The 16565-nt window shown below is 44.8% G+C and overlaps 1 protein-coding gene across 4 annotated transcripts in view; it reads right to left on the bottom strand.

Annotated features, from left to right (window-relative positions):
- Positions 1-10005, bottom strand: part of GPATCH2L (G-patch domain containing 2 like) — a 54115-nt gene extending 44110 nt beyond the window's left edge. For all 4 annotated transcript variants that reach the window (XM_068398389.1, XM_068398390.1, XM_068398388.1 and 1 more), the window contains exons 1-3: positions 9960-10005; positions 8365-9035; positions 2025-2089 (exon numbers count right to left, since the gene is read on the bottom strand). In XM_068398389.1, the coding sequence (XP_068254490.1) occupies positions 2025-2089; positions 8365-9023 (724 nt within the window). In that variant the 5' untranslated portion in view covers positions 9024-9035; positions 9960-10005. The remainder of the gene's footprint in view (positions 1-2024; positions 2090-8364; positions 9036-9959) is intronic.
- Between the last annotated feature and the right edge of the window lie 6560 nt (positions 10006-16565).

Below are 16565 nucleotides of genomic sequence, written 5' to 3'. Positions count from 1 at the left end.
AATCACTACTTTCACAAGACAAACTTTAACAATCAGGATCATATGCTAATACCGCAGTAACTTTCACTGTGAGAGAGCTCAATGCATTTAAAAAAAAAACAAACTTGCAATCAAATTATAAACTAGGACTGTTCTTTGCTCACAGAAGTGCACTGGTAGCTGGAATTGCAAAGACAACCTATTTAATTAGCAACAGTAAAAATATTACATGACGTAACCTCAAAAGAAGGAGGGAAAAAACTACATTCAATTTAAGTACACTGCTGTCTTAAATTTCCCATTATTCAGTTTGGAATTGCACTAGAAAACTATTTCTAAGATGATGATCTGTGACAAAAAAAAACACAAAGTTTTGTGCTCTCTCCATCTCATTGAAGTGAAGAACTGTTGTTTATTATTTACTTTATGACTTCAAATTGCCTAAAAAAAGGCAAGGGAGACACTTCTTATTTAAGCTGAAAGTGCAACAACATTTTTTAACCCTTTTTAATATAACTGTAAGCTAAAACTTCTTGGCCAGAAAGCTGTTATGGTATAAACTGTTTGAACAGACAGAGGCCTGATGACTAGGATGTCAAATCTCTTCTAGTACCTAGACATAGAAGGCTGTAATTGGATTTTATTAATTTATTTAAGTAGTATATTCTACATGCTCTTGTATACTGGGTATCCTACTTCTAGTAGCAGCCAAAAGTTAATGCCTAAAACAGGGTATAAAATCAGGGCAGTATATAGTGCAAGTATATAGACAAGCATATATATATATATACTTAGGCAGTCTATATCGATCTTGCCTCAGGTGATGAAGTAAAAATTCAACACTTCAGTCACCACCCTGCTTCACCATCTGATATGCAAGTGCTCACTAATTTCAGCTCCCCCAGAACAGTCATTGGTAAAAACAGAGGACAAAAGATTTGACTTCTCTGTTGCTTTTGAAGGATGGGAGGCTGGAAACAGTTATTTTTCAGCAAAGGTCAAAGCTGATATTTGAAAGCCCTGCTCTTGGGGAAAGTATTATAGCCACCTAAGATCACAACAGATCAGCCCTACGGCCTAACATATCATCAGAAAACACATGAGCATATTTGCTATCATTGTGTTGCCTCACTCACAGATACCTGGGTCAGTAACAAGCTAGCGGAAGCAGCATTTCCTACTGAGTTACTGATACTACTTCCTTTAGCACTCTTATATTCCCAGAAGAGATGTCATCCAAATCTTAGCTTATGAAATGTGACAGAATCAGAGTGCATACCAGCAGAAGCTGCACAGAATTACAGGTCTCTAGGGTCACATTCTACCCGCTCCAAATATAACAGCCCTGAGTGCCTATGTGCCTACTATAACCTCTTTCACACTTATTTCTGCCATATCCCCCATAAACTGGTCACTGTGCTGTCACTGATAAATAAAACCAGATTACACTCCACACTCAAACCTCCTAAGAAACCATTTCTACAATAGACATTGAAAATACTAGGCTCAACCAATGCACACAAGAGCAAGGGAGCAATGTGTATTTAAAGAAAAAAAACCTATCACATACTACTGTTGCCTTCTTAGCACAGCCCATTAGGTGACTTGTCAGTACCAACTGATTTTTTTTCCACATCATCTTTTCCTGCCTATAGAGAAAACAACTAACAGATTGAGGCACTAATGGTATGTAGATAAGAATTAAAACACTTATAGAAACAAATCATAAGCTCTGCTCTTTCATTATAGAGCGCTCTAAAACTCCTCTTCTATTTCTGTGCCTTTCCATAATAACAGCTTCTTATATTTCAAATGTTATGGATCTGATATACAACATACTGAAGCAGGAAGAGTGTACTCTTACTAAAATCACACCTTTGTAGCATTCAGCTTATTTCTTAACTTCTAGCCCCTCCTGGCCACTGGCCCTTCTCCCATACTTCCCTCTCTGTCCCTCTTCAAACATAGATCTTTCTTTGTATTTTTAAAGAAAGTAAGAGAAATTCCCCAGCAGCACATGAGGAAAGTCACAGGACAGTTGTTACCTTGGCGGCCCTCATCATTGGTAAACAGGCCAGTATCACTGCTGCTGCACACACTGCTGGTTTCACTGGAACAAAAACAAACAAAAATCCCATTGTTACAATTGCAGCAGATACAAAACAAAAAACACTTTACTGCATTTTACTAGCTTCTCTGAATGCAAAATGCTTTACACATCTCACAGAAATTGCATTTCAGACACATGGCTGGCTCTAGCATGGGACATAATTGCTTTCTGTTAAAACCTAGCAATGCTGCATCCCTTGAAAAAGAGGAGAATCCTGTATCTAGTCTAGTTCTAAGTTACCAAAAAGTAATTAATAAAATGGCATTTGCCTCAGGTACCTAACTATGACATTGTCTGGAATACTCAGTAGGAAATTAAGTACTGTCAAAAATTCTGTCCTTGGGTCACTTAACAGCTACTGAAAACTCTCTGAATTTTACTACTTCAGGTTCCCTTTTCTCAAAAATGTTATACAGGTACACAAACCCCCCTTCAATCTACGGCAACTTTTATTTTATTTGGAGGAAAGAGCAGCTGGTACATTCACAACTCTTCAGCTAAACACCTTAGCACAGCATGACTCGCTGCTGCTGAATGCAACCTCGTTGCAGCACACTTTGCATTTGCTGAAGCAGTTACAGGAGACTTAATTCTTGAACCAACGAATTAAACTAGAAATTAATGTGTAGAAAGCCATTAATTGGCTGTAAAGCTAGGTGAATATTTGTAGAAGTACATGCTCAGGTCAGTCCCAAGCATGTGATGGCTTTAACGCCAATATTGAATCAATCCTTGGACACTTCGGGCAATGATTCCTCTGATTTAGCTGAAAGATATCAGAACAAGCAGAAACCACTTACTGCCCACTCTCGTAGCACTAAGGCCTTAGATGCAAACATCAGGTATAACTCAGCACTACAATCAATCTCCAATCACGGCTTGCTGTTAGAAAGCATCTCTCGGTCCCTCTTTTCCCGGGAAATTGGATCATACTAGACACCAGCATCAACTGGGGACCCCTCTATTCAAAAGGCTGAAGGATAAGGGATCAAAAGATGTGTCACCCCAAAGAATTGCAGGCACATAATAAAACCCCATTTTATGAGCATATTATTGCTTTTAGAAAATGCACTCTGAAGGGTAGCCAAATCAACTTGCCACGCGGGATTATCTACAAACTCTGCATCTTGGTCATTGTATAAAGGCCATTTAAACTTAAAGGATGAATAGTCTGCACATCATTCTCACATTTCAGCATGTAAGTTAGTATCGAATTCCAAATCAATCCATTACAAAGTTTGTCCATCCATTCACCCTCCCACATATACATCAGAGCAATTAAGGCCAAGGACTGAGAACCATGAGTCATTCGTTTCATTCCTAGCTCTCCTACCAACTCACTGTACGACCCTGGGCAAATCTCTTAGTGTATCTGCTTTCCCTTTTGAAAGCCTGGATTAACAGTCCTCATAAGCAGCAGATGTGAGGATTGAGTGACTGCTTCATAAGGGGTTTAGCATCCTCAGAGGAAAGGTGCCTGAGAAAGGAAAAAGCATTAAGTCAAGACTCCAGATCATATTAACAGTATTTCAAGCATCCTGTTGTACTGAGAGCTCTTTAGTTCCTTATAGACATGCATTACTGCCAGTGCTTTACTGGAACAAACTTTCATGGCTCTCACCCTCTTCACCACTCCTTTTACACTTCAGGGCTGAACACAAACTAAACTCCTACACAAGCCTTTCTTCAGGTCCAGTAAGCACTGATTAATGACCTCCACTTGCAAAGGAGGCTACTTACCTTAACCATGAAATAATGAATGCTATTGATCCGACAAGCTACTGCTATAGAGTATTATTGATCACCCAATCTTTGGTTAAAACGGTCCTCATTTAGCAATTTCACTGTCGCAAACACCTGGAGCAAAGCATGCTTATAATTAAATAGTTTGGAGGAGTTAAAGTGAGAGGTGATGGACAGAGATCTCAGGTTTCCCCCATTTATTCTTTCGCCTGAGCTATTGTTTGTGTCAGGAGGGATATTGATTTTCTATAAAAATAAGAAAACAAGAGGCACCAAGGGGCTGCAGAAGGTCAGGCTGGGCTGGAGAAGGAGGGGAAGCTGAACACTCTGTCTTTGTCACTTGCCTTCCAAGAGAGAGGAATTTTTTCTTTACGGAGAGACTGGTCTCCAATTCATCAGCTTAGCCAGGCTCTTGACTGCCACTGCAGGCTGTCATCAGAACAGCTCCCCTCCAAAGGGTAAAGTGACTGTACTGCACACTCAGGACGAGCACTGGTTACACTCCCAGGCCAGAATACTGTACTGGTTTTGGCTGGGATAGAGTTAAAATTTCCTCATAGTAGCTCTATGGTGCTACGTTTGGATTTGTGACCAAAACAGTGTTGACAACACACTGATGTTTCCGTTGTTGCTGAACAGTGCCTAAACATTGCCAATGCCATCTCTGTTTCTCACACTGCCCTACAAGTGAGTAGGCTGGGGGTGCACAAGAAGCTGGGAGGGGACACAGCTGGGACACCTGACCCCAACTGACCAGAGGGATATCCCACACCACACTTCACTGTGCTCAGCAATAAAAGCTGGGGAAAGAAGGAGGAAGGGGGGACATTTGGAGTTACAGCGTTTGTCTTCCCAAGTAACTGCTACGCATGATGGAGCCATGCCTTCCTGGAAATGCCTAAACATCTGCCTGCCGATGCGAAGTAGCGAATGAATTCCTTATTTTGCTTTGCTTGTGCGTGCAGCTTTTACTTTACCTATTAAACCAACTTTATCTCAGCCCACGAGTTTTCTCACTTTTACTCTTCTGATTCTCTCCCCCATCCCACTGTGAGGTAGTGAGCAGGCAGCTCCGTGGGGCTGAGCTGCCTATCCAGGTTAAACCACAACAAATACATCAGCATCAAGCCAGTGAAGTCACACAGCACTGGTGGGTCAGTACAACCTGCCGTTTGAAAAAGTCATGTTAAGAGTTAAGGCACTTGAGACTAGATTAGACAAACTGCACATCTCTCACTAGTAAGCACATCATTCAAAGTGGTTTTTCAGACAGTTCTTGTACTATGGTTTATTCTGCCCTTAAGCCAAACCCAGACCACTCTGGGAGCACTCAGCTTAGTCCAACACGAGAAAGAACTTCAGCACTCAATATATGATTTGCCTTTGCTTCATTATGGCTGTAGGGAATCTCAAAGCATTAAGGGATAGAAAGGCATGTTACTTCTAACAGTCTTAGCAGTTGTCACCTTTGTACAAATATACAGATGGCTACTTGAACTAAGACCACTTGCTTCCTCTTCTGTTTCCACAATCATTAACATATCAGGCTTTGAGTCATGTCATTACCCAATTTAGAACCATCATTGTTCCCTCATCATGTTCCTGTACATCCTTCTGTCTCTCAACTTGTGTTCATCTCTTGTCACATTTGGCAAACAATTTCAAAGATTTCATTTCACGCACACTTTGAATCACAATACTGCAGCACATCTTCCTCCAGGAAAAGACTGGGTGCGGTCCCACAAGCAAACTATAAAAACTACCTCCTCATTAAGGATCCATATCCAGTCTTTCTCAGTGAATGGGAGTTTATCTACTGAATGCAGCAGGTTTTTGATCTGACTTAGGATAAGGAGCCTTCCAGAAACTAGCAGAAATGCTCGATATTTTAGCATTTACAGAGATTCATTCCTACGTAACAAAGAAAAGCAAGTGTCAGTGGAGAGGAGGAAAAAAGAAAGTGAAAAAAAAATCAGTTCTGAATATACAACTTAGTTTGCCTAAAAACACATTAGTTTTGTGACACTCCCCACTGCTAGAGGAGTGAACAGTAGTGGAACCAATTCAGTATCAAAGTGTTTCATAAATCACCAGATCACTACAGACTGCTTCCAAGTCCCACATGCTGTATCAGTCACTTTCCCTCCCATCAGCTTGTGATGACAACCATACCATTCCCTCTCCTAGGCATCCAATTTTCTTCTCTCTTCCTCAGGATATGCCCTTGTTATACATCTGTGCAAAGTACCTCTCTTACGGTACCAGAAAAAACAGCTAGAGCAGAGCGAGAGTGAGCAGTAAAGTGCTATCTTTAGAGCAGCAGAGACCAAAGCATGATCTTTCACTGCCGCAAGGGATACATACAGCTCTCTTCACTGCAGAGTATTTCTCTCTACAACTTTGACCCTCCCTAGTGAGTCATAGCACAGATCACACATGTGGTGTTGGAGAGGTCAAATATTGCAACCCCTGGATTTCCAAAGAGAATCCCAAGGATTTGACAGCAGATGGTAACTGCCATTTGATGCTGACACTTGCACAATAATTAGTTTGAGAGCAAGGGACAACTGAGACAGAACAAAGTGATCTTCCAGCATGGTCCTCAAGTGACAGTCCAGACAAAGCTGTTTATTTACTCTTTCAAAGGCTGGCACAAACAAAGGCTGGATGAAAGCCTGCTGGTTTAAGTTCAAGTTTGACATGATGGAACAGACTCTGACTGGTGGAAAAAAACCTCAAGGAACACTGTCCATCACTGCCACATCAAGTAAGGGTATCTCTCAATCCATCACCACTGACATGCAACATTCAGGGGCTACTCAGCACATTCCCTTTCCTGGACTACCAGCAAATAGCTCTGAAAAGACAAAAGTGCTTTTAACAACTTGTAGCAAAAAGGTATCCACTAGTCTCTTGAAAATGACCACTTTGCACACGCTTTTTAAGCAAACAATAGCCACTTTTTAAGGAAAAAAATGACCACTTTTTTGCTACTTCCACCCTGCAATGGTTACATACAAACCACATGGATTCAGTAAAAATGCAACAGTGGTCCCTGGACCAGGACACTGAGGATGTATTACAACACATGCTTTTCACAGTCTCCCAGAAAATACCGTAGAAAAGTTTGCACTTCCAGCCATCATCCACAAAGCCCTCAATCACCAAGTGCCACCTGTCCACTCTGACAAACTGCAGGAGCTAGACAGCCAGAACACTTAAATGAACCTTACCACATGAACAGTTATACTGGATGAAACAATTACACTTTCCAAATCCACTGTCCTCAGTCTGATAGTGCCTATTACAGTGGATGCTTGAGGAAAGAATATAAGAACATGACAAGTACAGACTGACTGTTTCCTCTGTATATTCCTCCAGCTTCCAGCAGTCAGCAGTTTAAGGACTTCCTGAGCTGGATCTTCCATCTGGGCTGTAATGCTTAACAGCCCTTGATAAATCTATGCTCCACATTCCCCTTCTGGACACATTTAAATTTTTGACCTCCAAAATGTCCCAGAGCCAAGTCCCAAGCCTCATGTTTTATGAAAAATAATATTTTTTTGGTTTTAAATGTTTCCTCGATGTCTCCTGCTTCTTACACAAGGATAACTAGCAAATAAACAACCCTATTCACTTTCTGTACACCACTCATTAAGAAAGCTCCTCCATTTGATTCTCAGCAGTTGTTTCTTTTCTAACCTGAAAAGTCTCTTCGTACAGAAGCAGTTTTATAACCACAAACCTTCTACGGAGAAAATAAAAGTCACGCTCAAGGGGAAAACTTTCCAAGAGCGACACACAAACAAATTCAGACCATGACATTTACACTTCTCGTTTTTATCTCTTGTACGAGATTCTGCCACAAATTCATCAATGTTCTCCAAAACTGGACACGAAGATATGCCAGACTCCGCTGTTTGCACAGGCTTATCCTGTAAGCATTAATCCAGTTTCCCTCAACTTCTTTATCGTCTCGCTACATTTTCCCCAAAGCTAGCCTTTCAGGACCTTATTCCAGATCCAAAGCAGAGATGCAGAACTGCAAACAAGATGTTTTGAGTGAGGTTCACACAGTACCTGCACAGAGGGCTAGCAGTCATGATGGAAGATCTGATCAGTTCTCTATTACTACTTATGGTAAATTCTGAAAACAAGAAACTGAGATCAGTTCATATCAATCACACAACACAAGTGCCAACAGTGGATTTACTCTCCAGACCTCAGGCCACAAGCATGCCACTTTGTAGCTGCAGGGCACACACATTTCAGAGGGCTCCTTCTATAACGGGAGCCAGAAACATACCAGCTTGCCAACTTTTCAAGGAAGTGTTTGGGTCATCAGTACAGCATTGACAGGAAAGACTTGGAAAAAATCTACAAGTTTAGAAGTAGCTGAGATACTTCTCTTCAAAAAGAGAACAGCACTGAATAATTTTGATAAGAACTTCTAAAAGCAAGGCACAGGATTTACAAGCAGCTGCAAGCAAGATGGCCATCTGACTAGCACAGGGACAAAACCGATATCTCACCATTCCGACATGTTTTCATCTGAGCCCTGTTTCTGTTCATCAGCTTCACACTCCATCCGCTCCTTCCTTCCCCCTTTGCTGAGAAAGGGCCTGTTCTCTCCTGATTCACAAAGGCCATGACTGGATGATGTCCAAGGGGCATTTTCTTTCCAGCGTGAAAGACGCTGTTTCTTGGCTGACTTGAACCTGCAGCCCCTCTCGTAGCTCCACTCTGACACCCTGAGCTTTTGCTGGAGACTGGCAGCCACCTCTGATGTCACACGTTTGACTTTCCGCCGGCGCCTGAGAGGTCGACAGGGTGCGTTGTCTGTAAAGGAGTCTGACTCATGCCACGAGTGTTGCTTGCTCCTCAGGGTGGCACTGAGAGCTGGGTGTCGTTTGACCACTGCCATGTCATCAGAGTCACTGAAATTGGCTGTCAGCACCTCACGGCAATCCTTGACAGCTTCGTCCAAGCTTGACTCCGAGGCCTCGCTGTAGCAGCAGGCATGCTCTGCCTGATGCGTGAAGTCTGAGCGTCGTTTACGACCCCGTCTCTTGCGAAGCTGACGCCGTTGCTGCCGTGGGCTTAGGGCCATCTCTTCCCATAGCTCATCCAGCTTGTTTTGTTCTGAAGTCTGCTCTAAGGCTGAGGCCAAGTCATGCACCAGTTCATCCATTGGCAATACCTACTAAAAATGACAACAAGCAATTAGCACCAGACATAAATGCCGCTACCAACACATCACTAGATTACAGCATGCTATAGCCTTTGTAACACGAACCAAGTTACACACTTACTTTGGAGCTGCCTGGGAAAACCCAATGCAGGACAACTGCTGCTTCTTGGGCTAATGCTCACTCCTTCCTTTTGCAAGGGTTAAATCCCTCTTCTAACCATGGCAGCAGAGATCTTGCTACTGCAGCGGTTTGGTCAAGTTCTCTGTTTCTGCAAAGGCCTTAAGGTTGCATATTCTATGCTGAAGCAACATGCTCTATTACATATCTTAAGGGTATGAGAGCCTGCAACTAGTTCACTACCTGGTGTCGGTAAGCCACAGAGAAGGCTTAGCCTACTCGCCAAACAGATGGAGTCTTCCAAAAAGTAGACACACAGCAAAGCTAAGAGTAAAACAGACAGTAAAACAGGTAGTTTTGCAAGCCAGCATCCCTTCAACAGCAAAACAAGGCGCACAAGACCCTGTGATCCTTAGAACAGGGTGTATAAGACGGAGCCCCAACTCCTACTGCCAAAAAATCCCACCCCTTCCAACTCAGGGCTGTCAGGGAGCCAGTATCAAAAGTCCTGGCCAAATCCCTAACCTCACGACCTCCCTCTCCCCACCCGTGCCTTGCAGACGTGGGATTTCTCTCCCCACCTCCTCCCGGGCTCAGAAACACCCGCACCCCCATCCCGGTGAAGCACCTGCTGCCGCAGGCCGCCTTCCTTAGTCCAAGCGCCCTCAGGGACCCGGCCATACCGTCTCTCTTGCTCTGAGTCTTGCTTCTGCCGCACAACCCCCCGGTCCCACTGGGAAACCCCTACCCTCACCGCCCCCACACCCCCTTCACGGACCCGCCGCTCCACCGTCGGGCCTCACCCCGACCCCACTCACCGGCCAGCGCCCCGCTCCACCAGCCCTTCGTCAACGACGCTTCCGGCCTCCCCGGGCCACTTCCTCCCCGCCCGCCCCGCCTGAGGGGCGGGTCTGGCGGCGGGGCTTGGAGGTTGGCCCGGCCAAGAGGCCGCTGCGCCGCCGATCCGGCCGGGCCAACCCCCCCCGCCCCGCCGCCAGACCCGCCCCTCAGGCCGGGCTGCGACAGTTACTCCGTGGTTGGTGCCGCTGTTGAAGCCATTACAGCTCATTTACCAGCTAACGGGGCAGCCCTTGCCATACGCTTACCCTTTAGTTACTTGGTTATAATAATATATATATTTATTTTTACTAGGCAAACAACAAACTCGGTAACCCAAACTCCTCCATTTCGCTGCTGGCAGGTTAATTGTGTATATCAGGATGGAAATTAGTTATCTACTAAAAATTAAACCTCACTGTGTTACTCCCCTCTCCTTAAGCCTTGCATCTCTTTTCCTATCATCATTTTACACATCACTGGCAGCCATCAGAGCAAAGCCAGGTGTGACCCTGCCACCATCCAGTTTTGCTTAGCATTCCCTTTTATTTCTCATTTTTCATGTTGTTTTGTTTGTTTGTTTTTAACCCAGGTAGCTGCATTCATATTCAAGCCAACACTCGTTCATTTTTCAAGTAACATTTTACAAGGCAGCACATCAAAGGCTTTGCTAAGTCCAGATATATTATGTTCGTGGCATTCTCTTCACTAATTTTATAAATTCAATCAGAGAAAGTAATCGGGTTTGTCTGACGTGATTTGTTCTCTATAAATCTACGCTGCTGCTTATTGCTCATAGATCTCTTATTCTTTGTATTTTTGCATTTCTTCCCATCTCTATTTATTCCACCATGTCACCAGGAACAGAAGTTACTCTGAAAGGCTGATAATTGCCAAGATCACTGCCTCCTCCCTGCAACGGCCCCCCCCCCCCCCCCGCCCCTAAAAGACTGGTGCAGCACTTCCTTTTCCTTAGTCCTTTGGCACCCTCCCTAGTTAGTCAAGATACTTCAAAAATTACTGAATCTTTGCGATTAATTCCTACACACCAAGAGGACAGTCGTTGTTTTGCTTCACTGAGCTTCCTACATGCTGTTTCGCTAACTAGTCCTTTATGTTGGTCTGAGCTGTCATGTTAACATTTTCATTACCTTTTAGTTCTCTGAGAATTTTCCTTGGAGAAGAAATATTAAATGAAGAAAAACAGCCATTAGGTAGATAATTTTTATCCCATTTCCAATAGCTGACTTAATTTAAGTTACTTTCTGTGCACCAATTTGTATGTAAAATTCTGTCCTTTTGTCTTTTTAACCCTTTCCATGGCAGTAACTCACCCTACTTGCCTGCAGTATTTTGTTTTTCCTGACAGTTTCCTATTTCCAATACAGGGGTTTTCTTTTTACTCTCAGATCTGAGAGCCAATCCCTCCTAAAATCTAATCCTGTTTCACCGCTGCAATCCTTTTTCATGCTTCAGGATATAAAACAGCTACAAAATGTCTGGGTTAGAGAGAAACTCCCCTGATGGGAAGGTTATTCTGTAAACATCCACTTCAGAGCTTCGTAGCCCTTCATTTAAAGCACTCAGTACTGGCTGCCGTTCCAGGCAGGATAACAAACCAGACAAACAATTGTGTACAAGAAATCCCGTGTTCGGATGTCCTGGGGAGATGGCAGCAGATGCCCACTCTAATTTCTCTTCTATCCCCTTCATTTTCCCAACTAGTTCTCTGCTGTTTCTGTTGGTCAACAAACTGTTTTGCGACTGGTACAAATTGTACTTTGCCTGTCCATTTTTTTTGCCATTTTCAACACTTCAAACCAAATTTCAGCAGATGTTGGCAGCGTTTGGCCTGAGTAAAGACAACAGACTGGTGTGCAGGATTGATTTTCTGGGAGAAGGATAGGGCAAAAGCAAACGACAAGGCGAAGCTGCTTTTGCAACTGCAAGAGTCCCAAGAACTAAAAGAGTGCAGCAAAGAAGCATTGATATGTACAGGGAAAAATCAGAAAAAGGGAATAATAGTTGGAGAAATATAGCGGGGCAGTTGGGGTAATCTGGTTTTGAGCAGTTTATGGTATTTCTGTCCTGTCTTACAAGGTTCATGGGCCAGTGACCATAAATTTTGAATCCTTGCCTGCATTCCAACTTCATCCGGCATCCCTGGCAAATTATTTACTCTCTGTGCAGTTTGCAGGTTCCCTGGATGGCCAGCAGGAACTGGCCCATCTTCTCAGCACTAGTTTTGCTTGTGAAATGCTCTAGGGATACAAAATGTTCATCACTCTTATCCCATCTGGATTGTTACCTGTCACTGGGCTTTGTACGTACAGGTTTCTTTTTCCTGCCCAGAGGCTGTGGTCACCAGTGCTGAAATGTTGCTTGGCCTGGAGGCAGGAGAGGAGATGTTAGTGGTGAGGGACGTTTCTGAGGCGAGCAGGAGAGGAAGATTTCTGAAGCTCGGCTGGATGCTAGCAGTGCAGCGGGAGAGGTACAGCCCGGTAGGACGGGGAGAGTAGAGGGGTCGTTGCTCTACCCTAGCAAATGCTCTGCCTGGTCCTATGGTGCTTCTCAGCAAAACCTTCCAGGGGTTAAAAGGAAAAAGAGAGAGACAGAAAGGGGACAAGAGACAAAGGGAGGAATAAAGTCAAAAAATGTGCCGTGAAGCTTCTTGCAGCAAAACGCAGAGAAAGTCATTTCCAACTTCTTTCATCTCAGAGATGAAGCCACTAAATAAAAGGGCAGCGCAGAACACAAGGGCTTTTAATCTGTCTCATCTCCTTCATAATAACTGCAAATTTTCCCTGGGCTCCTGGGAGTGAGCCTCTTTCCTCTGTCTTTGCCTTATCTCCCCCCTCCATATTTCACAGCCGGCTCGGCTCCCCTCATTCGGCTGCCCCCGGCCTAGTCTCCGAGAGGCCTGTGGGAGCCACCAGCTCCCAGGGCCTCATTGTTCCCGGCTTGGGAGGAAGCTCAGGGAGGGAATTGAAGGCAAGTCAAAGGGAAACGGCATCATCGCTGCTTCATTAATGGGAACCTTTCAGCAGAAAACATATCAGAGCGAGGTCTTTTCAGATGCAGTAATTAGCAATTTGGAGCCTTCCCCCCTCAGGAGATGCAGCTGCGATCTAACAAGTGGGAGTAGTGCTTGCCTCCTTTTACGCTTCATATTTATTGTTTTTCATTTTCTCCATCTTCCTCCCATTGTCCAGCCTCCTCCTCACTGCCAGATAAGGGCCCTTTATTAATCACTCCCTTTTAATTCTTCATTAATGATAATAACTTTCTCTGGCGCGCGGAGAGGAGTTAATCTTTCCTGGGTATTGAGAAAGGACAGGGCTGAAAGGGAGGGAGTGAAGAAGTGCATGGTGGACAAGGCTATACTGCCACGTTTCTCTCCCGCCCCACCACTTGGAAGGAGCTTCTGAAGACTTTGGCTGTCGAGCTGCGAGTTGCCCATTGGAAAGTCTCCAGGCTGGCAGCTTGGTCAAGCTGTATGGGTTTGGTGGGATGCACCCTGGCTCAGAGATACGGCCCTTACCAGAAACAGGTATACTTGGGTCAGAGGGAGAGACTTTCTCTGCGCCTCTTTACAAAAAGCCTCAGCATCTTGGTCTGACTAACAAGCTGTGTCTACTCATAAGAACAGCCTCAGACACCTTCAAAGCCTGGTTTCCCAACTGCCAACACTGTCCAAGCTTAAACAGCACCTGAATGTGAAAAGAAAGAGTATCTGGGAGGCTCTGCACATGACAAGGTCCTCCCTGGTGCCTCCCCCTGGGCAGCTGGCACAGACTATGCCTTGGATTGCTCCCATCTGGAGGTGCCAGTCCACCAACGTGGACATCTGTGTGAGGTGACTGCCACCAGGCTGGCTCAGCATGGGCAGCCCAGTGACAAAAGCTGGATGAAGATGGCAGGGAGGGGAGGAGGCTGTCACACAGGCTGTGACCACGTGCATGGGGCTACCATCAGTGAATACCAGCCCCAAGAATGTGGCTAGGAGGACAGTGCCACAATACCCAACGCACTTACACAGCTTAGCTTCTCTTCCTAGCATTTTGTACCACTGGCTTCATGGGAACCCCTGCTAGTAAAGGCCATGCAACTGATCTTGCCTTCTAGTGGAAGCCTCAGCCCTTTCTGGGTAGCTGGGCATGCCACAACCCCATTAAGAATATTTTACTGCTACCAAATATGAGGAAAAAAGGGATGAATGTTACTGTTACCAGGATAGGTGGCTCCACAACCTCACTGCGAAGTGTCAGGTTGACGACAGTGGAAGATACTGAGGGAAGGAAACAAACGGCATGAGGAGAACCCAAGAACTTCAACACAGGAGCACAAGCTCATCCTTCAACTGCAGAGACAGCTCTGTGGCGTTCCCTCACACAGTGGTCCCATCCCAACTTCACACCCTGGTGTCATTCCATGGGTGTTGCCAAAGAAGCCAGACACAGTTCTGTGACTCCCATTGCCCTGGAAGCATGAGACCCCACATGCTCATCTGTGACAGAGGTTATGACAACATCAGTGTCGTTGCTTGTTGATCTGAGGCAGCTGTCTGGCAGCACTGGGAACTGGGGGAGAAACCAAGCTGCTGAGGGAGTCAGGGCAGGAGTGGGGAGAGACAGAAAAAAACCTGAAATTCGGTGTTTTCATTTGCTTCTCCTTTGATGTCATTTGCAGGGCAGATATCCTGTCTGCATTCTTTTACAGACCATGGTAGTAGGTATTCTTCTCTCTGCAGTCAATAGTCTTTCTCAGCCCAAATCGGGACTCTTGTCAATGGCTGTGGGGCAGAGAGGGTCAGTTTATTTCTGATTACTGTTCTACAAGCATCAGCTGGTGTTTCCCTAATATGCTCTGTTTCTCAAATATCTTAGAGGGTGAAGTGAAACTCAGGCCTACATTTATGTTCCTCTGAGTAATCTGCTGCCAGCACCTTTGGTGTTCATTTAATGTGGACTTTGAAGGATTCCTGATAGTCCCAATAATCAGGGATGACCTGTGTTTCAGCGTCCTGTGACAGACCTGTGCTTAATTTCCAGTGACTCTAGTACACTGTGGGAAGATGTCTAAAATAAATTTCTAGCTACGAACTTGAACTAATATAGAAAGTGAGGCTGGCCTGTCTGTAGATGTTGCATTTTAATATCCCAGTGGGTCAACCTAGTCCTGTTAAATGTGGGCTGGCTTTTAGGGCTTATTGTTTGCCCACAGCATCTCTACGTGAGGTCAAAAGGCTTCACTTGCGCACAGCAAATGGCAGAGGTTTTCACACTTAACAGCAATAAATGAATTTTATTCATGCATCTTTTCTTTAGACTCAGTGAATCAGATCTTCTCTGGTCTAACACCGCTCCCCTGTACTGGCAGGCCAGCAGGGTCTGTCAGATCCTCTCCTTCACCCTTGCTGCTCCACTAGTCATAGAGATGCTCTGCACCTTCTGGGACCGCTGCATGCCTTCACATGTCTTGCAGAAGATGGACAAAGTCTGCATGGTCGAGACAGAATGAGCTGAAATCAGGGAAGCCAGGAGGTTTGTGGAACCTGGTGCGTATGAGGGCCACCCACCTTCCGGTATTGTGTGCTGAGCACTGAATAGAGATGTAGATCCTACCTCAGTCAGGATGCACAGGGACTTTGTAGCTGCTAGCAGTCAGCTCAGCAATGACCATGTGCAGGGTACATGGTTGGGACTTGTGACAAGGTGCTACTGCTGCTGATATGGCCAAGTCAAACTCCTGATTGCTGTGGAGAGGACACTGTAAATATAGGTGTGAGGCAACATAAAACAAACGTGATTATTACTGTGAGAGGCGAGAGACAAGGCATCACAGATGCAGAGTTCCTCGGGAAAGAAATTTTAAAAATTAAGATAAATAGTTTTACTTGGATTCTTCCACGGAAAGGACATTTAAATATAGTAAGCAGGATGTTAATAATGCTGTAACTTGGAAGCAAGAACTAAATAAAAAGAGAAACTGAGCACAAGCAAGGCAGGAACTGAAGAACCACTAAACCAATTACAGGAATCCCCTTAATCTTGCGACTAAAAGCCTGGTTATGAAGCTACTCATGTCTTATCTAACACATTTTATTTTATAATTTGTTTTATTTGCCGACAGATCAAGGGCTTCTGTAGGACTGGAATGGTCTAGGTTCTTACTATGGTGCCTATCCATCTGCCATTACTGATGTAACTGGTGGCCTCTGAGCCACCCAGACAGGCACTTGGAAGTCTCCCAGCTGGCCTCAGGGACCCAGCTAAATTCCCTGAGGATGCTTTCATGTGAAATACATCTGCCATGGCAGCAGAGAGCTGGCAGTGGCACCAGTGATGCTGGTGAGGGCTGGAACATCGTGGATGTTAATGTCTGGTGGCAGGAACTGAGTGCTAGGTTGCCCTCAGCAAGAACAAGTGGTGTTTCAAAAGCTATAGGCCTCAAAGCAAGCCAGCACAGCCAAACGTGGGGATCACCCACAAGGACTGGTGAAGCCTCGAGGGGGCTGGAATGATGCCTTTTGCAGTTACAATGATTGCAGGTTTTGTTTCCTGAAAGCCCTCTGTGGAGTCTCTTGC

Source organism: Nyctibius grandis, chromosome 4, assembly GCF_013368605.1.
Source record: "Nyctibius grandis isolate bNycGra1 chromosome 4, bNycGra1.pri, whole genome shotgun sequence".
Lineage (NCBI taxonomy): Eukaryota > Metazoa > Chordata > Aves > Nyctibiiformes > Nyctibiidae > Nyctibius > Nyctibius grandis.
Note: the sequence above shows the minus strand (reverse complement) of the source record. Positions and strands in the feature narration are given on the sequence as shown.